A 20663-nucleotide genomic window follows, 5' to 3' on the forward strand; every position below is an offset into this window, starting at 1 on the left:
GGTTGTCTTTATGATTACGAGAGACTGTTTTACGTGCAGTTTTTATTGCAACATGCAGGCGTGTTTCTAACATAGTCGTTCTGATTCAGTTCGTTTATCTGTGTGCATAGACGTCACAAGTGTTTGTATGTCTGCATTGGAGCGTGGACGTGTCTATGTAACCCCTTACAAAGCTATACAGGCAGTTTTTTTATACGTCCTTTTGTGCACAAAAGAACGGAGTTTCAAAAAATGGTGGCCACAAATCTTTTTTCAATAGCGGGTGGAAAGTAGTTGCTCAACCACTCGCTTCTGATGGCCAGGATGGCAAGGTAGGGCGCCACCTCAAGCGATTTTCCGCTCGACGCTCTCTACAGGCAAAGTCTTGATAAAAACTGAGTGCCTTGAGCACTGTCCTAGAAACAGATTGATCAGAATGTTATCCTCACATTATAATATGTAGGATATGGAATCGGAGCTCGCATGTATACTGAACGCGAGACCTGCAACATGAGCTGTTTCCGGAGCGTTGAGATTCATTTGCAGTGCAACCGTCAAGCCGGTCACATCGCAGAGTTGTTTATAAGGATGGGAATCTACAACGATTTTAAATGCTTTCCAGAAAAAAATCCCCAATGTGTGATTAAGTTCACATGTTCAGATCGGAAGGTACATTCCGATCCGTTCATGAGACACCAGGTTTGAATGGTGCGGCGGTAGTCTTCTAAGTTTTCGAAGGAAGTCAAGACCTGAACAAGGTAATATGTTTGTATTAATTTTGGCAGCTTAGTTTTCACGACCGACCGAAATATTTTATAGCAATGTAAATGTTTTTGGTTAATGTTATCGCTCTTTGTTAATGTTTCGATATGTCTGTTAAGTCTTACTAATTATTTAAAGCACGTGACCCGGATGCATCAAAGTTTAGTTTTGTTGTGTTTGGTGTTTCGCGGTGTACTACTGTACCTACGAGACGTGCGATTCACGTGATTACCTGAATCATGTCTGGAACCAGCAATGACCAGCACCTTGACCACCCAACTCTCGAGTGCTGAATGCTTTCGCGCCCCCAAATGCCCCAACAGCTTTTAACCGACCATTTTTATTGTTTTGTCGTCACAGAAATAGAAAAGCCTGATTTTATTTGCCATACCCCTCTATGCCAAATAAAAATATTCGTAAAAAATAACACCAAGCATCGTCTGCTATGTGCGAGTTTCCCTTCTACCCTTAACTGCACAGGAATCTCCTGAAAAGGCAAGAAAATGTCTGACGCCAACACCATTACACTTGCCGTGTGTTCACCCAACCGTAGCAGCTTTACGACTTTTTTTTTTAAACCTTCGAATGTGGCTTTGCCGACAGAGTATGGTGACTGCTCATATGATCCAAGAATAGTGAACTGTCATTTTTTTTCTTGGATTATTTCTGTCACCAGAGTGAAAGCAGGCAATTTTCATTACTTTTATTGCAAAGTTCAAGTTTTCTCCTTTCCAAAAATTTTAGTTTCTTGATCTAACGTTTACTCGAGAGCAACAAAGCCTAAAAATAAACATCATCCACTGACGTCTTAAGTTTACGTCACTGTTTTATTACGTCATTATATTTTTATGACGTGCTAAGGGTTAAGCTGTTCACTGTCCAACACAAGCCCGGTCACGAATGTTCGAGTGGCTGAACTGGAGAGCTCATCTGAACAAACTGCGGGTTTCCTGTGCTTCTTGATTATTCGCCTTCACGATCAAGTGGGTGGCTAATCTGTGAAATTTAATTTATTCATATTAACGGGTTTAGAACAATCTTCTTTCATCTGGTACTGGAGGGAAGTCAATGTAGCAGTGCTGAACTCCACCAGAAGGTCTCTCATGGACATCCGGTCGACTTTGGGGCGCCAAGAGGGGAATTTTCTAATTTTCTCTCTATAGCTAAACAGTGCATTTTGTACTTAAAGAATTTATTCTACAGCTATACAATTCATTCTATATGTATATAGTGCCTTCTATATTTATACAATTCAATTCTATTTTTATAGAATTAATTCTATAGCTATACATTTCATTCTACACTTCTAGAATTCATTCTATAGCTAGAGAGAGAAAAACTCGGTTAAAACCAAAGTATTTCTTTTATGTTATACTCAGAAGTTGCTATCCAATTCTTTTTATACATACAATTCCAGTCTGTAGCTACAGAATGCACTCTAGCTAGACAATTCAATTGTATATGAGGCTTGCCCACTTGCTTATGGGGAAAAGAAGGTCAAAGATCAACCAGTCAGTGCCCTCGAAACATGGTCTTGTATTTGGGGGAAAATGGGAAAAGTGGTTTATAAGAGAAACGGTCTTAGAAGTAGTCAACAACTACGTATATTTAGGTTTTACTTTTACGACAATCATGAGTTTGTTTCAAGGGGCTAAGCAGTTAGCAAGAAAAATGCCACGTTAGACATAGTTAAGAGCCCTAATAGATAGTATGATAAGAAAGACTTTTTTAAAAAGCTTTTTGATGCTGTGGTTCAACCATCTCTTCTGTGTGCATCCATGATAATAGCTTTGTCAAAAAGGTACATATTCTTACGCATGTAAAAAGTTCGAATGTTTCAATCCATACACCAACAAATACGATATACAGGAAACGTGGACGATATCCACTCCTGGTAAACTGTTATACGAGAACTATCGAATTTTGACTCGGATTGACAAAAATTTCCACGGATCCTAACCTAAACAACCATATCAAGTATTAGTTAATCTTGATGCACAAGGCAAAACAAACTGGGTAACAAAAGTATGAATAGCCTTAAGATATATGAGTTTTAATCAAGTATGGTTAAATAAAGGAGTAGAAGACCATAAAATATTTCTCTCTATTCTCAATGTCAGATGTTACTCAGCAAACATGAGGCACAGTGGGCGTTTGCAGTTATACCGATCGCATAAATCAACTCTCATGCCAGACCTCTATTTATTTTTGTTGATTATGTAAAAGACTTTAATACGCTTCCGTGAAGGAGTGAGCGGTAAATACACACTAAAATCATTTTATACGGGATAGGACAGAGAATACAAATAAATGTCCTTTCTACATACATTTACAGAAGATGAAGCTCGTGGGGTTTTTTTATTATTATTGTCCTATATATATAGATTTTCGTCCATTTCATCTATAACATGTTACCCCACACAACGAAGAACAATATTTTAAGTACTGTCGCGTGATAATCCAAGAAAAACAAGAAAACTCTGGCGTCCCTCTATCGCACTCTTATTCGTTGAGTGGAGACAGTCATGCTAAGACGGTGACAGACAGAGGAACGCCACAAAGAACGAAGAAGACAGGAGTGCAAACAGACTGAGTGCAAACCTCATTCTAACGCTTGGGCTGAAGGCTCAGTAGTGATCCCCTTATCGCTCCCTCAGAACTACGCCAAAGTGTTTGCAGGTGTTTTGTCCCGTTTTTCTTTTCTACCTTCAGCCTTTTTAACTATCCTTTACTTGGGCATAGGGCGGTTCTTTGCTTTTCTTTTGTGGGTGTGTGTATATGTGTATATACTTTTTTTCTGCACGTGAATACATTTGCTATTTGTGCCGTTCATTTTGTCTTTGCTGTGGTCCACACTCATCAGTGGTTTCACAGGAACGTCGCGTCCCTCCTTTGGCCGATGGAATGGGTGTGTGTGTGTGTGATCGTGTCCAGTGATTGAATGGATGCGGTTGTGCATCCGGCGACGTTGGAGTTGTACGCGACGTGTACTACGCGGACGTCTGTGGATTTGTTTACAGTCTTGGGCGATGATATCTCATCACGCCAGGTGATAAAGCCTGGATGGCTAGGATCGATCTTCTGTCGGAGAAATTCAAACAGGCTTGGCCTATCATCTAAACACTCATTTTAAACTGGCATACCATCTGAATGCTCACGTTGACATGAAGCATTGCTCTTCTGTCTAGTCTTGTCTGGCGAAACGTTAGCTTGATTGCCGACGGACAGTGGGAAAAGCGACAGCTGCATCTCTGATAACCTTCTTCTCTCGGCCTACTCTTGTCATTTGTAGTTGGTGATGGGCTCGAAATTTCCACTAACTCATGTCGTCAAAAACATGTATGTGTGTGTGTTTATCTGTTCTTTCACAACCGAAAATTAAAGAATCTCTCTCTCCCTCATGGTCGATCACAAATACAATACTCATATAGCAACCATGACATTTTATCTTTATATCTGTATCAACCAATAGAAGTTTTTTTGTCCTAATGTCTTCATTAGAAACGGAAACTGTTCCAATTGGACCAGAGATCAGCACAGCTTAACTGGTACAGTTTAACTATCTTCTCTCCGACTAGTGACGTGATCTTGTTTCCCTCAAACTCACTCGCGTGGTGTGGCGCACAGATAGTCGGCTTGGCAATTCCTTGCTGCTCTCATTACATAGTATCCCAGATACCCTTGCAGCACCGCCGCTAGCGCACGTGTGCAAGCGTATGTTTGTGCGTGCGTGTGTGTGTGTGCTGTATACCTGCTGTGTAGCAAGATGATGTAGTTGTAGAGGCGGCAGCGCGCCCTCTGGCTGTGAGCGGACTATTTTTACACCTCTCCCTCCCGACCCTCCCCTACAGCCTGTGGTAAGTACGTTTTTGTGTCAAACTGGTTTCCTGGCATTGCAGCATCCCCCACTTCTGTCGCAGTGAGTAGAAGGTTGTGGAAAAGGGCGAGTTGCAGGCAGTAAGAGGCCAGACATGTTTAATAATCGCAGTGTAAGGCCATGCCAACAGGATAGCAATGTGTGTGCGAGTGTAATAACGTCTGTATGTGTGTGAGAGAGCGCGTACGCATGAGTGAGCTCGCTGTCAAGCAAGGAATTTCTATATAATAAGCTCTTTGATAAAAATAGTAAAGCGTATTTATTAAAAAAAAAAACAGAGCTACGTGTTATCTACGCCTGCGTGGGTTTTGTTTGTAGGGAGAAAAACAAGGATGTAAAGAGTTTGTGTGTACTTTTCTTTTCTATGGATTTAGCCGATGTTTTCATTAAAACACTTTTTTGCTCTGACAGTTTTCCTTCGACGTACTTGCTTCAGTTTGTCAACTGCTTCTCTTATCAGTCGAGTCACGCAAGTCTTTCGGCGCCATCTTGCGCTCGTTTCAGTTTGCACAAGCTGTTAGCGTTCTGGCTCTCAACACAGACCCGCTGCAGTCTTCCCTCGACACGAGCCGCTTGTTGGACGTCACGTAAGCCTGGGACGTAATGTCAGCATGAAGCTACGTCAACGTTACGTCATCGCCGGTGGCGTGGCCGTCAGCGTCCTGATCACGCTGACCATCGTATTGACCATCTCCAGCAGTGATCGTCTGTACAACACTGTGTGGGAGGTGCAGGGTGCCATCAGAAACCAGTTCCAGATGAGGCCCAAGCCGCAGCCGAACATATTCGTGGGGCAACTCACGGTAGAGGAATTCCGACAAAACCCATTATTTCTGACAGGTATCTGGCTGATTTATCTAATTATTTAAAAAAAAAACTATTTCTTTCTGCTTCCTCCTTCTCCTCCTCGTCCTCCTCCTCCTCCACATCATCATCATCAGATATCGGAGAAATGAAATCTGTTCGCAAATTGGTGATGTCACTCCAAGTCAAATTAGAGAAAATCTCTCTCACACACATAGAGACGATGATTATGAGGAGAAAACATTAAAAGAGGCAAAAGAGGAAGACTAGGTGCACGACAGAGACAATCCTTGTCCGGTCGCCAATAAATAAACAGTTTATCAGGCACTGATTCCCAGCCCTTTCTTTTAATTTTCGTGTTATCGATTGTCTTTCCTGCCACAGGTAACCCACTAATAGATGATTACGGGAAAAACGACCCTTTGGGGCCAGGCGAAAATGGCGTCCCTGTGGTCTTACCGGAAATAACGAAGCACAACGCCTCGCTTGCTCTGGAGAAGTATCACGTCAATGTGTTGGCCAGTGACGCCATCGCCCTCAACCGGAAGGTGCCAGACTCCCGCTTCCCTGGGTAAGCCGTTCTCAAAGAAATTGGTTAAAAAAAAAAAGAAGGGCAGACAAATCGATGGCGAGCACTCAATGCAGAGTGGCGCCGGTGTAGTGTTGCACTGGCCATTCCAGAATCTGCGAGCCATCTGGCACATTGAGGGTAACATCTGTAAATCGTTGGCTTGGTGATTAGTTGTAAACGGCGCTGAATGCTGATCAATCTTTCAGTGAGCTCTTTCAAAATCGAATACAGCTGCTCTTGTTAATCAGGATGTACAGCACGGTGCTGAGCTCCTCCCTCTCTGTTTAAACCCTGCATTGAATACCATACTGTGAGTCGATTCTCGCAGTCTGTATTCCTACAGTTGAGATAAGATAAGACTTTATCATCCCTGAGGGCGATTAGAAGCAACTCTGGATGGAAGCACAGCAACAAAAGAACAATACCGTAGCATATCCATATCCACCCGGTCCATATCCGTTACACCAACTGCAGTCACAATCATGGTTTAGTCTTACATATGATCTACAGTCATTCGCACACAGTGGCTTTCAGAAGTTACTCAGCAAAACCAAAGGACAGTCTCGATTTGTTGGTCCTGCATACAGGTACACAGAATCGGCGTCTCAATGGAAACTGGAAAAAAAATTCTCTTAACAGGACATGCCTGTCATCGGGAATAATTTCACACACCTTCAGAAGCCTCTGCCTGCAATATAGAGACTGAAGATCACTATCCCGGTGACTCAATGCAGGTGTATACATTGCTGCTCTTGTCCTTCAGTGGTAAACTATACTTTCTGTACCAGATTCGTGGGCAGAACCCATGAACAACACACATTTCTTTTTATTCAGCACTGATTTTAAGCTCTTGGTCCCAGTTGGCACTCTCACAACAACTTTGAGAGCTCTCAATATTCCGCAGCCTAGCACTTGGTGAAATCGTATTGTTCGTGACAACCATCTAAACACAGGTTAGACTGGTACAAGATATACACTCAGATGAGGACACACCTAGAGCGCGGGGAGAGAGATATGTAAACCTGTGGGACACTTTTGTAGGAAAAAAATCGTGTGTTCCTACCCTGGGTAGTTGTACACGTGATATAGTGGTCGTTAGTCTCAAGAACCGATGCTAGGTCACACAGATAAATTTAGGAGCGTCAGGACAAATCGAGCCAAGATCGTGAGTGACATTTGCAATGCATTGTAGCACGTTGGAAACATTTGCCCTGGGATGTACACAAGGGTGAAAACTGCTAGGGGAATTCTCTCGGTAGATAAAAGGGGTGTAGAGAAATCGTGAGCAGTTTAGGAATGGGACATGAGATTATTTATTTTAATTTTTTTTTTATTTTTCTGTTTTGTTAACCATCTATTCAAACCACTACCTTCGAGAATATTAACTCCCGCTGTAACAACTGGAGCCCCAAAAATTTGATATATCCAGAAAAAGAAGAGGAATTCTTCCATTTAAAATAATATAAAGAAGGGTCAGGCTGTCTAAATATTCGATATGCAAACCATGTTTTGGAGCAAGGTACTCTGCCATAGCTCAAAGGAAAATTTCTTATCTATCAAGAGAAGCTACTCTGCTGTCGCCCTGAGCACAGTACAGTTTGATAAAGTGATGTCATTAATTTAATCCGGCTATTATGTTCTTAAATGTTGAGGCTTTATATAATAGAAAGTATAATAGAAACCCTACCATCACCATTGCTATCGATAGTATCTTCTCTGGCTAGTACTCTAGCATCACTACAGTAATACCACTATCTTCTATGTAGTAGCTACCACAATAATACTACTATATTATTGTTTAATATCTTTACAGCCTAGTACCAGCATAAGTACTAGTATCTGCTTTATGGTACCAACAGAAATACTAGAATCTTCTTGATCGTATAATAGCAGCAGAAATACTATAGTATCTTCTTAATAGAACAGGATATGCCACGGCAATGCAAGTGTCTTCTTTATTGTATAGAAGCTGCAGCAATAGTAGAATCTTCTAAATAATTGTAATCCACACAACATCTTCTTCCCGTGGTTACACCGGGGTGGGCAAGTCGCACAAGAAATCACGGCAACAGAGAATATTTTAGCGAATAGTAAGAAGATGCTTTACATGTTCTTCCATGGAGGAGATAACAAATTATGGGGAGCACAGGAATTTTAATCTGAGACATATAAAAAGAGTAGTACAGAGTACAAACAGGCACACTCGGCGACTACTAGCAATATTCGTGCGAACATTAAAATATCGTAAGAAAGCGCCCCACTTCCTTTATTGTCACGTGACCATATCCGGTTACCATGGCGTTGACCGGTAGGTCAGATTTAATGAGTTCGAGGCCCGTCCAGTCCAAACCTGCAGGTTCCCCGAGGCTGTTGTGTCCGCGCGTGTGTGCTTGCATACATCCTGACATGGAAACCCTAAATAGCCAGGATATAATTATAGAAAAGCAGGCAACCTCGGGCGGGGGCAGTAGGCCAAGTGGAAGGACTGGGTGGGTGGGTGATTCAAGGTTATTTAAATGAGTGTTTCATAAGCAGTACAGTTAAAAAAAGTAATAAAAAAAGACAAAGCTAATTAGGTCGCCCGACTTCTTGTGTCTCATTTACAGAAAATAACATTTAAAAAAGGACTAAAAGCATAAAAAAATCAAGCAACCATTGTAATAACCAGGATGTTGCACACAGCAGTGTTAGTATTTTGTTCATATTATACTATGAATAATAGTATTTTCTTTATAACATCAATATTGATATATTCTTTCTAGCATGTAGCAGCATCACTACTAGTATATTCTTCAAAACATAGTAGCAGCATCAATACTAGTATATTTTTTCAAGCATATTAGCAACATCAATACTAGTATATTCTTTAAAACATAGTAGCAACATCAATACTAGTATATTCTTCAAAGCATAGAAACAACATCAATACTAGTATATTCTTCAAATCATAGTAGCAACATCAATACTAGTATATTCTTTAAATCATAGTAGCAGCATCAATACTAGTATATTCTTCAAAGCATAGTAACAACATCAATACTAGGATACTGTTGATAGACTTGCTGCGGCAGCATATTTTTATAGAATAATAGCAGCAGCAACAATATTAATATCTTTATCGTAGTAACAGTAGGATAATTATCATCGTCATTGTTGCTGTCATGTCAGGTGTATGGGACTAGCTTACCCACATGACCTTCCCACTGTTTCCATCATCATCCCTTTTTACGACGAATGGCCGTCTGTTTTACTGCGCACCTTGTACAGCATCGTCAACAGGACTCCGCGACATCTACTGTGGGAGATCATTCTCGTCAATGACGGAAGCACTCTCGGTGAGTTATGGACCCTTGCTGCCATCACAAGGTGCAACGCCTGATGGATTTTTAAATTTTTAAATTTTTTTGTCACTTTCTCCCCAAACTGGGAGTAAGTTGCACGCCCGTTACCGGAGAGGGAGCATGAGCAACAGGCTCCACATCCAAAGCTGCAGGCCCGCAACTTAATCGTCTCTTATATATATATATTCCTATAAAAAAATTAAAAAAAAAAAACTAGCTCGATCGCTGGAGTCAAAGTATTTAAATGTTTAAGTAGCTATACATGACGTGTGTTTAATGATATGTACAGATAAAGAAATGTAAGTAGCCAGCTGTTTGTTAATTTTGATATTTGCTGACTTTCTCCAGAAAGCCTTAAGGGTGATCTAGACACATACATCGCCACCAAATTTCCCATCGGACTGATCAAGATAATTCACCTCGAAGAAAGGATTGGTCTCATCCGGGCTCGCATGAAAGGTGTGCGTATGGCGACAGGGGAAGTTCTGGTCATCTTTGACAGTCACATGGAGGTCAATGTCCAGTGGTCAGTCTACCCCTCCTTTGTTTTGCTAAAAATACTTTCTACCCAAGACACGATAGAAGAGCAGATAGGAAAGAAAGAAATGAGAGAAAGGAGAAAAGAGAAGCAGGTGATCGTAAGTGGATTGGTTAACCAGAATATTCTACTGATTGATATATTGATTAATTGATTGATTGAAAGGCTAGAACCTTTGCTGGTGCAAGTGAGGCAGAACCCGAAGTCCATAGCGCTAGGCATTCTGGACTACATCCACGCAGAAACGTTTCACTACGACTGGCACAAGGGCTACATCACACGATACGGCTTTGACTGGCGCCTTGTGTTCTTCGAAACTTTCTTTACACCAGATTTGTACGGACCAAAAGACGACCTTCCTAAGCGGTAAGAATTATGCTGTTTTCAAAATTTCTTATTGCGCTGAATATAGCATCAAGCATTACTAGAATTTGAAAAAAGAAAATGGAAAAAAGTCTGGAAATGTGTATAAATAATAGTCAGCAGGTACGAACTATGTACGAACTACCCGAAGGAACAATTTTTGTAGTTTTTGCGCGAGTCTGTATGTTGTGTTTGCGTCACTGTGCCGGGCGCTTTTCTATGCGGTTGTGTAGAATCATTTGTTATCATTTAAAACTTCAATTTAATTTTCATAATTAAAGAGGCGTAGTAATGGTGGGAGCTGCCTTCGCCGTAGACCGGAAGTTCTTTCTGGAGCTGGGCGGATATGACGAAGGAATGGACGTTTGGGGAGGAGAGAACCTGGAGCTGTCGTGGCGGGTAGGTACATTTACAGATACAGGTAGTCCTCGGGTTACGACGGTCTCGAGTTACGTCGTTTCGTGGTTACGACGCTCATTCCGACTTACGAGGTCAGTGCATCATAGAAAAGGAAGGCCATCACCATGGAGGTGAAAGTGGATATCATAAGGCAATCTGAGAAGGGGGAAACAGCAGCAGAAATTAGCAGGTTATTAGGACTTAGTCGTTCGACTGTCGCCACGATTATCAAGGATAAAGATCGCATCCTTGAACACGTGACAGGATCTGCTCCGATGAAGGCGACAGTGATAACAAAGCGTAGTGTACTGCACAATATTTTACTGTACTCATGTTTATTGATAATTATGTAGGGTACTGTGCTAGGATAGGTGTTTGGATAGGCTAAGTGTTTGCAGTACTGTACTGTTATTATGGTACAGTACTGTATGAACGTATGATCCGACTTACGTCGAAATTCGGTTTACGACGCCGCATTAAGAACGGATCCCCGTCGTAAGTCGAGGACTACCTGTACTGCTCTCCCCAGTAACTGGGTCCACAGATTATTGGTGGGTTGAATAATAATTACAAAACTGGAGAAATTTAGATTTCTAATTAAGAAATATTTGGAAGCTCAGTATTATTCCAGAGACCAAAATGGTGTTTTAAAACCTTACATATAACACCAGGAAAGGTAAATATAGCAAAAAATAGGAGTAATTTACATCCAAGACGACACATCTGTTATATGGATTGATTCTTATCAGTACCGTCTACCCCAGCAGCAAAGGAATATTGGCTACAGGTGGGGGACATGTCTTGAGTATCCGGGGGCCATGTGGCAAAATGGCGTCCGACCCATAGCGAAAGTGAAACCGGGCCGTAACAACGGGGTCATGTCGGTTTTACCTGTGAAACAAGCGTGGGACGCTTCTCTCCCCCTTGTGACCGCTAGTCAACCCTGATGGCTCATGGGTACGTCCCATCTTTTTTTTTTTTATATATCCCACTATTTATATCTTCAGATTATTGGTATTTTTAGGGATTTCGGCATATCCTGATTTACATATTTCTAAATCAAGACATGCCAAAATTCCTAAAAAAATACCAATATCAAATGGATTAATAATTTGTGTATTTTGCAATAATTATATATATATAACAAGCAGCAAAAGAGTGCACAAAAGTGCAAAATGTTATAAAAAAACAAACAAACATGATTTGTTATTTTATTGGCGTTTATTGAGGTAAAATAAGGATAAAAGCAAACTAAAAAAATTTTTTTAATATAAAATTTTTTTTAAAGCATTGTCTCATTTGTATACATAAACAATTTATCATTTATCAAGGTAAAAATATTATCACAAATAAGGATAAAAAGCAAACTAATAAAAAAATAATGTTAAAAATATACAATTTTTTTTAAAGCATTGTCTCATTTGTATACATAAACAATTTATCATTTATCAAGGTAAAAATGTTATCATAAATAAGGATAAAAAGCAAACTGATAAAAAAAATAATTTTAAAATATATATAAATTTTTTTTTAAAGCATTGTCTGTTTGCATACATAAAAGATGTTTCCTCTTGATATATTAATGCAACATTCGTTATTTAATTATAAGTTGTAGAACGATGCAAAACCATGTATCCATTGACAAAACAATTAAAATTAAATTGCAGTTTCCTTAACACTAATTACATTTTCCCAAAGAAAAGGTTCAAAGATCTATGACAATATATCAAATGATAAGTATGAACTGAATTGCTGTCAAAAAAGAGTGATGCTTTAATAGACATTTCTAAAAATAAATCAAAGTCATGAAATTAACTATAAAAGGTTCTAGGTTGGATTGCAGCTTATGGTATTAACTACAATCTTTTTAAAACAGATTAAAATTTTAAATTGCACCTTTATCACTAAGAAAGGAAACCATCAAACACATGTTTGAAACACAATTATGTTCAAAGAATTTTAGAAGGTATTAGAAAAGAACTGTAAACATATAAATGATTCTGAATTTACCACAACACATCTCTTATTGGATCGGGTGAAAATATCCTCATTGATAAATTAATGGGTTAGAGTAAAATAATAATCACAGCACAGTTTTATATAATTATATAAATCCAGATTTAGTATATGCAGGTTTATGTACAAGAATTTTACAACTGTAGGTAGAAAGTTGCACAGCTTTACTTGTCCTCCACCCCAGAACAATTAACTGACGTATAGGCTGTGCTCAACCCTTTCCCTTCTGCCATTCTCTTGATCCCTAGCACCAGCTAACCAAGTTGATGCATGCAAGTCAGCATCCGTAGCTTCAGGATAACTTTTTCTTGCAGCATCTAAAAAATAGAACAAATATAAGAATATGAGGTCTGCATAAAAAAAGTAATCACTTAATTGTAGGTTACTGACCCTAAAATCCAGAATATAATGTGAAACAAAAAGAGGTACAAGCAAATTATACTGATATGTAAAGTGGCATAAAAATTTAAAGCGTTATAAACAGAAAGGAACTACAAGTGGAACTGCATTTGAATTTCAGTTAGAATTTCTATAGGCAGAAAACTCTGGAAATTCTAATTTCAAAAACAATCCCAATACATGGGAACTGTAAAGATGTCTATAAACTGTCATTTTAATTCCTTTCTACACAGTGTTAACCAGCTGATTAAAGGACTACAGTCACTAGAAATTGCGTAAACATGTGTCCATATTTTATTTTGGCAATGTAATTCAATCACAATAAAATGAGGTAGGGACAGTTCTCCAGGCCTGATTTATCTTCCTGTCATGTTTTTTTTTTTTTTTATGACTCATGAAAATTCTTGTCTGCACCTAGCAGAGTCAAAGGTTAAGGTTCATAACTAAAAGATAAAGAAACAATCCAAACAGTCCTATTTTATGACAGGCATGTATTAATGTACCATATACACACACACACAGAGTCAAATATTTAAATCCTTACCCTGAACTGTTTGTAAAATGAAGGGTGGTTCTTGAGTCCCATTGAAGTTGTAAGATCAGGCCAACTCAGTTGAAAATAGCACAGATAGAATGCCCCTCACTACATGCTTTAATGTGAAGCCCGACGCATCACCGAATGGCATTCCTGAAAACAGACAAAAATAAATACACATCATTTAAAAAAAAATTGCAGTGGGCAACATTATAATACCTGTTATGACAACTAGTATTTAAAGACACCCCCCCCAAAAAAAAAGACAGCAACAATTCAGGAAGTTTTCATACAACCAAGCAAAAAGTGGGTACAGAAAATTTACTATCTGCTCTAATCAATGCCACCATAACAATGCCTTTATTACTTTTTAGTACTGCAAACATGTCATTAGTTTTTATACAATGAATGGTATGGTATGGAAACCTTTAAAGGGAATCAGATAAAAAGATTTGACTCCTCCTACTAACAAATCAGAATAAAGCACATACCAAGCATGTCCTTTTTTTATGGGTCTGTCTTCATATCTCCCTCAAGACTCTCTACATCTTCTGGTGATTGTTAAGCGAGACTGGAACCCCTCTGGCAGATTTCCCGTGTCATTTGCCTTTCCTGTTCTTGTTCCTCCATCCATGTAAACATCCTTTAAGGTTGTTTGTATCATTCTTCATCTCTTCCAGAAGAGACAGTTGTTGCATCCCAACTTTCTCTAGTTTAGTTCTAACCTAAGAAACACAATAGCAGAAAACATGTAAAATAATGATCTTTTCTAGCTTTGCTATAGTTCACAATGCCTGGAAAATACCATTAATTTTGGTTAATCTTTACCATTTGTCATATCTATCTGATATGTGATCCATATTTGTTTCAAATTTTTTCACTATGGCAAAAGGCTGGATTTTCCGCTTCCAGTTTAACTCATAAAAGCACTGTTCATAACTCTTGGCCAAGGGTAAGAAGAAAAAAAAGCTAAAATGATTATAAACAAAATGGCTTTAAATTACCTTCCAAGGGGTTATGGGTCTTTATGCTGGCAGGCTGAAAACCAGACAATGGAATCGGAAGGCGCTGGGGGTGTGAAGGCAAAGGTGAAACAGTCCTTTTTTGAAAGCTGCTACTTGGGGACACCCTTGAGATGGTGCCAACCACTAGTGGCAAAGAGTATGGCAATGGTGGTGGACATTGCTGCATAACTGAATGGTCAGCATATAGTGATTCCTCGGCATCCTTCTCTCCTTCGCTGTTAGCTGTGCATCCCTGTGTCAAATGAATACATTTGCATAAACTTTTTTCAGCTTAGTACATTTAAAACTGTCAGCTGCTGATAGGTTGTTAAAATTTTTTAAAGAACATTTTATTGTTATTGTACAAACTTGTTTATCACTGTATGCTATTTTACCAGAAAGAGGACACAGCCTTGTGTCCCTACATGATGTCCACCAAAAAAATTCCCTAAAAATTAAGCAGAGGAAATGAAAACAGACCGAAATCTAATCGGAGTTATCCGTATCCTTTTTGGTTGAGTGGGAGCATTTTTGTCATCACTCTCCACCTCCGACATTTTTGTCCCTTGCAGATTCAGCTAGATTCTTGGTAGTTACCTGCATGGAAATAAATATAGAAGGCAAATAAGATTTCACAAATCAAGATCAAAAGTATAATAATAACACACTCTTATAGTGCAGCATCACAACAAAAGCTACACTATCTGTGGTGTAATGACTGTGTTCAAACAGTTCAGGTATTATCTTTTTCTCCTCCTTAAATCTGCAGCACACAATAACATAGAAGTCATTTTGACCATTAATGGTCACATGCTTCATAAATTTTCTTTCTGCACAAGGATTATGAATATTATGAATCAAAAAGTAAATTGCACTTACTTAATGACTTGTGCAGGAGAACTGGAAGCATAGGACATGAGGAATCAGCTTTATAGCTCTAATTAATGAAGCTTGCATCTGGTTCAATAGATTGTAGTGGGAAGTTTGCACACCCTGTGACCACTTTCATCTTAAAATGCCAGCAGCCAGCTATCTAGAATAACAGTAAAATAAATTATTGACCATTATGCAGTTATTATGATTTGTTGTTGAAAAAGACCATTAAAGTTGTCTGAAATGATACTTCCAGTCACAATCAGTTGTCAATGGGGCTATCTATATAAGTTTTTTTTTTGGTTCACCACTGGGAACACAATCCTTATGCTGCTCTTTGACAAATATTCTTAATTAGCTGCTGCAGTGGAAAGTTTGGTGTTTGAAAAAGTCGTTTAAGCTAGCCTAAAAAAATATAAAATTGAGAGCAGAGTTAAGAGTCCAAAGGACCAAATCTGTCAACATTATCAGCAATATGTGACAAAGCAAGTACATTTTACACCAAAAATCCTTTACCATACAAACACTGCTTCTTGAACAAATAAACATGAAAGGTTATGAGCCTAATAATCAGCATAGTTCACACACAGCCCAGGACTTGCAAGACAAAAAAAAAAACAAACCCACAATAAATAAGAGAAAAAAATATTATACTGCCCGAAGAAACCTGGCATTTTAACGCTATCGTACCCAGTAAACAGACGGAACTGTCGAAGCTCTGTTACGTTCCACTTTCGTAATCGCAATTTGAGGAAATTCTGACAGCTCCAAATTCTCTCCATTGCTAACGGCTAAAGAATTATCAAATGCAAGCGTTCAGAACTGCTGAGCACGATTTCTACCTCTGTCTGGAAAACTTGTGCATTTATTGCGTTAATGTGTACTCTTAATCTTTTTTTCTCTTAGAATGATATTCTGCATTAAATTTGGACATTTCTGTAGTTAAAATCTCAATAACTATGTTAATATAGAGTATAAAAATTATACGTACTGTTATCGAAGCGTCGAACACATGTATCAGTATAGAAATTGACCGCTTGAGAAGCTTTTCTGTTGGGAAAAGTGTAGACTCACACATTTGAAAATGGCGGCTTTGCCTGCACGCATGTGGTCGTATGTAGCACGCCATGGCGAAGAGTCATTGCCATTGTTAGGGGTCACGACCCTATATGTGGGCATGATCTCCCACACTCTGTTTTCGCCTCGGCGAGCGTGGAGCTTGGCTTATGTGCGCATGCGCTGACAGCGGCATGCAAGACGAGTCAAGCATTGCGATAGATTGACCCCCTGTATCACAGTCGGATCAAGACAAACTTGGTGGACCCCTTGAGCTTATGGTTTCCGATGCTGCTAGGGTAGCTACACTGCTTTCTTATTCAACGCTCTGAACCTTTTTTTTTTATTTATTTAATTACTCCTTCCCGAGTGCACCTAATGTGTCTGTTTTGTTTGTTTGCAGAGGTTATTTTCATTCTCGGATTGTAAACATAGTAATACTCACTTCCCAGTTCCCCCTTTCCTTCCTTCGGTGGTTTGACCGACAGCTAGGACTTCCTTGATACGAATTCTTCTGTTGTTAGTCGTTACCTGTTAGTTACCTGACTCACCTGGCAAGGATTAAGTTTTTATGGGCTAGTGTTTCCGTCGCCAGGTGTGGTTGTGTGGTGGCTCCCTGAAACACATCCCCTGCTCCAAGCTGGGTCACATCGCCAGGGCACAACCCTACTCCTTTCCCGAGGGCCGGCGGCAGATCGAGGTGCACAATTACAAACGCGCTGTGGAGGTGTGGATGGAAGCCAACCACAAGAGTTTTATCTACGACTTCTTTCCTGAGATGAAGGTAAACGCCGAGTGGACAGTCCAACGTTGCAGCAATGCAAAGAATCGCGGGTTGAGGGTTCAGATCTCGCCTCCGGCGCACATAATTATTGTTTGTCCTTTAGATATTACGATTGCTTACAGGGTGGACGTCAGTTTACTGGACTAGTTTGCTCTGATACAATTTATTAAACAGCTGCTAACTTGGCATAGAACTCTAAAAGCCATCTATATTGCACTTAAAGTTTAAAAGAGGATGGTGTGGATTTTTGGTTTGAAAGGAGTGTAGCCTTGCTGAAGGTTGGGGTGGAGGTTGTAGATGTCGCTTGATCCTCTTAGTGGCCTCCACTGCATTATTTTGTTAGTGTTTATTTAAGGCTTGTGGCGGCCCGTGATAAAGTAATATTCTTTTCTGTTGTGAAGACAGCGGACCCTGGAGACCTTGAAGAAAGAAAAGAGATTAAGAAGAAACTTAGGTGCAAATCGTTCAGTTGGTTCATCGACAACATTTGGCCGGAACTGACTGTCTTCGACAAAGATGCCAGGGCTTGGGGGGCGGTAAGCTGCGTTCCTGCCTCATCTTGTATGTCACCTGACGACAATGACACCGGCTGTTCCGGTGATCATGATAATGGCAATGTGTTTGAAGAATAGTAATGTCGAAATTAAAAATTTGTACTGATAATTTTTTTAAAAAAAGGCACAATAGATGATGATTCTCGGACTACTTCTCTATGGCTGTAAATAGATATATATAAGCGAACATTTGTGACGTCAGGAAGTTTCAGCATCTATCTTTTTAAAGATGACGTTTGTAGACCTAGTCTCCAAACATCTGGCCTTTTTTTTTTTGGGGGGGGGGGGTGGTGGCTGGGGGAAATCACTGATAGTCATAGCTACCAGACAGTTTACCGGGACGATAAGTCGACGGACGATGATGCACGAAGTTGGTGATTCTGCAGTCGTAACATTTTCTATGCCCGTTGTTACCATTTCAGGTACGCAACACGGCCACCGGGCTGTGTCTCGACAACCACAGCTACCTGTTCACCTATGAAGAAGCCCTTTATGCAGACCCATGTCACGGCAAGTTAAACACTCAAGTAAGCAGAGCTTGTCTCACGCCTTGTATCGCTGCACAGATTATCGTTTTGCACATTTCCAACGTCGTCTTCCGCCAAGGAGACGTCGCCGATGATTAAACAAAACAAACTGCTTGGGGCTGAAGAGAAAGATGTGTGTTGTTGTATCAGGCAGTGACCTTTAACCCAGTTCCGCGTGTCGCTGAGAACTAGAGTGGGAAAGGTAGGAAAGAAGGGAGGGAAGAAGGAGAGCGAGAACAAAGGCTCTATTTTTTTATAACAGGTCTCGCGGTTTCAAGAATGCAGGACTTAACAGCAACACAACGCATGAAAAGTCTCACAAATTTATGATGATAGAATACGGAAACAAGGACACAAAAAGGAACAATACAAGAAGGGAAAGGGGCCAGAGAGACATGGATCCTTAGTTTTTAATTCCAGCAGGGTACAAAGCCCTTTAGTATCAGTTGTTTAAAAACCAGCATGAACATACACGTACGTTCATACTAACGACTAGAGGCAACATGGTCGACTGTAGAGTCCTACCCTGGCAGCAAGGACTAGTACATTAGTAAACACAACAATCTGAAAACATTCATCGAGCAAAATGCAGTTTTCATTATGTATAATCGTGTATTATTTCTATGACTCATATTCTGCTCCCTTGCTGTTTCTAGGGGTTCACCCTGACAAATCAAGGCTTACTGAGGTCTAGTCTTCAGTGTGTGGTCATCAAACAGAACTACCCGGGTGCGCCGGCGAGGCTGGAGAGCTGCGTCACCGGTCCAGCAGACAAGTGGTCGTACCCTAAAGTACGTGGCCAGTTCGTGATGTTAACGACAGGATCGGGATTAAACGAAAACCACCTTCCTGTTCTTTAAAGCTCAGTAAATAATCGTTATTAACATTAAGAAGTACAGCTTACATAGTATAAGAGAGTATACTCGCAGTTGGCGGGAGGTACCTGTGCTGTGTAACTGCAGAAGCTCACCTGTTGCAGGTAAACGAGCATCTGCGCCACGAGAGGACAGGTCTGTGCTTAGACCTGTGTGATGGCCTTCCATGCGTCAAGACGTGCACAACTGTCGTCACTCAAATGTGGACGTTTGAAACACCTGTACTCACAGTGTGATCGCAGTCCTGTCGATTACTTATTTAAGCTAGATTTTTTTGGTTGTGATAGCACTTGCAACACCCACCTGGTGATGTTCTTTCTCGCCCCCCCCCTCTCTCTCTCTATTTTTTTAATAATTTTTATTATCCATTTATTTATTTTATTTATTTATTTTTTACTTTTCTTTCATATTCATCATTTTCTTCCGTTTCCCCCCTCTATTATTTTCGGTAACTTTCTTTCGTTCTTTTAATATTTATTCATTTCCCCCCTGTGTTCCTTTTTCTTTAATTTTCTTTCATAAATGGTAAACTTGTGTTCCCGCATGCTTTGCGTGAGGTGATCAGGCGCTAGAGACTTCATCGGATTCTGTGTGCTCTAACAGGGTTCTAATTAACGGCATTAGTAAATAAGAATGAGTTGCGATAATTTAATAAACTGACTATTATTCCTAAAAAAAGATCACTGATGATTTACTTTGTAAATGATTCCATTTTGTGTTCAGTCGTCATGTTAATTTTTCATGTTGTCAGGTTGTGAAACTGCATGTTTGTTCGCCTTATTTGTCCATTTTCCATTTTTGTCGTCCGCCTAGCTTCACGTTTCAATAAGTGCCTATAAATTTGTTTTGCTGTCCACGATCTCTTTTGGGGTATCCATGCACGTCTGCACGGGTATCTGGACGCAGTTGTTGAACATTTTCCCGGCCTTTAGGCGTAAATCCTTGCACTTTTGCGACGATCTTTGACTGAATGCTTGAGACAAATTGACGAACTACCGACGAAAACTGAACGCAAGCGCGCAGGCCAGGAAGAAGAAATCCTTCCACTCGCGTATTCGACATTTGGTCTCGCGGTTTAACGGGTGTACATTTGCATGTACGTTGGATGCATTCCTTGAACATTTGCTTGGACTGATAGATTAACTTAATTCCTGTACCTTTTGTTCGGAATCATGAATTAATAATTTCTCCTTGTGCGTGATTCGTGCGATGACTTAAAAATGTTTTTTTTTAAAAATGTTCTGTCCAGCTACGACAGAGAATTAAGAGTGAATGCTGCACTAGGCTTCACACGAATAAAAACTGAAGTAATTTCTTAAGGTCTTCTCGTTCCATCAGAATGGATGATGAAAAATGATCCCGTGATGTGTGTGTGTGTGTTTTATCTTATCACAGCTGTCACTGAC

At 39.9% G+C, this 20663-nt stretch overlaps 1 protein-coding gene across 4 annotated transcripts; it reads left to right on the forward strand.

Moving 5' to 3' along the window:
- Window positions 1-506: 506 nt before the first annotated feature.
- Window positions 507-20571, forward strand: LOC112554181 (polypeptide N-acetylgalactosaminyltransferase 1-like). 4 transcript variants are annotated; one of them, XM_025221814.1, is made up of 12 exons: window positions 507-737; window positions 5030-5458; window positions 5807-5993; window positions 9162-9328; window positions 9683-9860; window positions 10038-10238; window positions 10517-10634; window positions 17113-17301; window positions 17703-17837; window positions 18278-18382; window positions 19039-19173; window positions 19362-20571. In XM_025221814.1, exons 2-12 carry the CDS (start codon window positions 5230-5232, stop codon window positions 19491-19493), a joined length of 1776 nt encoding a protein of 591 aa, XP_025077599.1. In that variant the 5' UTR covers window positions 507-737; window positions 5030-5229; the 3' UTR covers window positions 19494-20571. The 4 variants fall into 4 exon arrangements, with proteins under 4 accessions (XP_025077599.1, XP_025077601.1, XP_025077598.1 ...); XM_025221816.1 differs by lacking the exon at window positions 507-737 and adding an exon at window positions 852-1724 and having other exon boundaries at window positions 5123-5458; XM_025221813.1 differs by lacking the exon at window positions 507-737 and adding an exon at window positions 853-1724.
- Window positions 20572-20663: the final 92 nt, after the last annotated feature.

This window comes from Pomacea canaliculata, linkage group LG13 (assembly GCF_003073045.1).
Source record: "Pomacea canaliculata isolate SZHN2017 linkage group LG13, ASM307304v1, whole genome shotgun sequence".
Lineage (NCBI taxonomy): Eukaryota > Metazoa > Mollusca > Gastropoda > Architaenioglossa > Ampullariidae > Pomacea > Pomacea canaliculata.

Bases quoted from the DNA above. Each gene is read 5' to 3' on its own strand.
- LOC112554181 (XM_025221814.1), top strand. From the start codon at position 5,230: ATGAAGCTACGTCAACGTTACGTCATCGCCGGTGGCGTGGCCGTCAGC. The intron at 10,635-17,112 runs GTAGGTACATTT...TTCCGTCGCCAG, and splicing joins ACCTGGAGCTGTCGTGGCGG to GTGTGGTTGTGTGGTGGCTC. The intron at 17,302-17,702 runs GTAAACGCCGAG...TCTGTTGTGAAG, and splicing joins ACTTCTTTCCTGAGATGAAG to ACAGCGGACCCTGGAGACCT.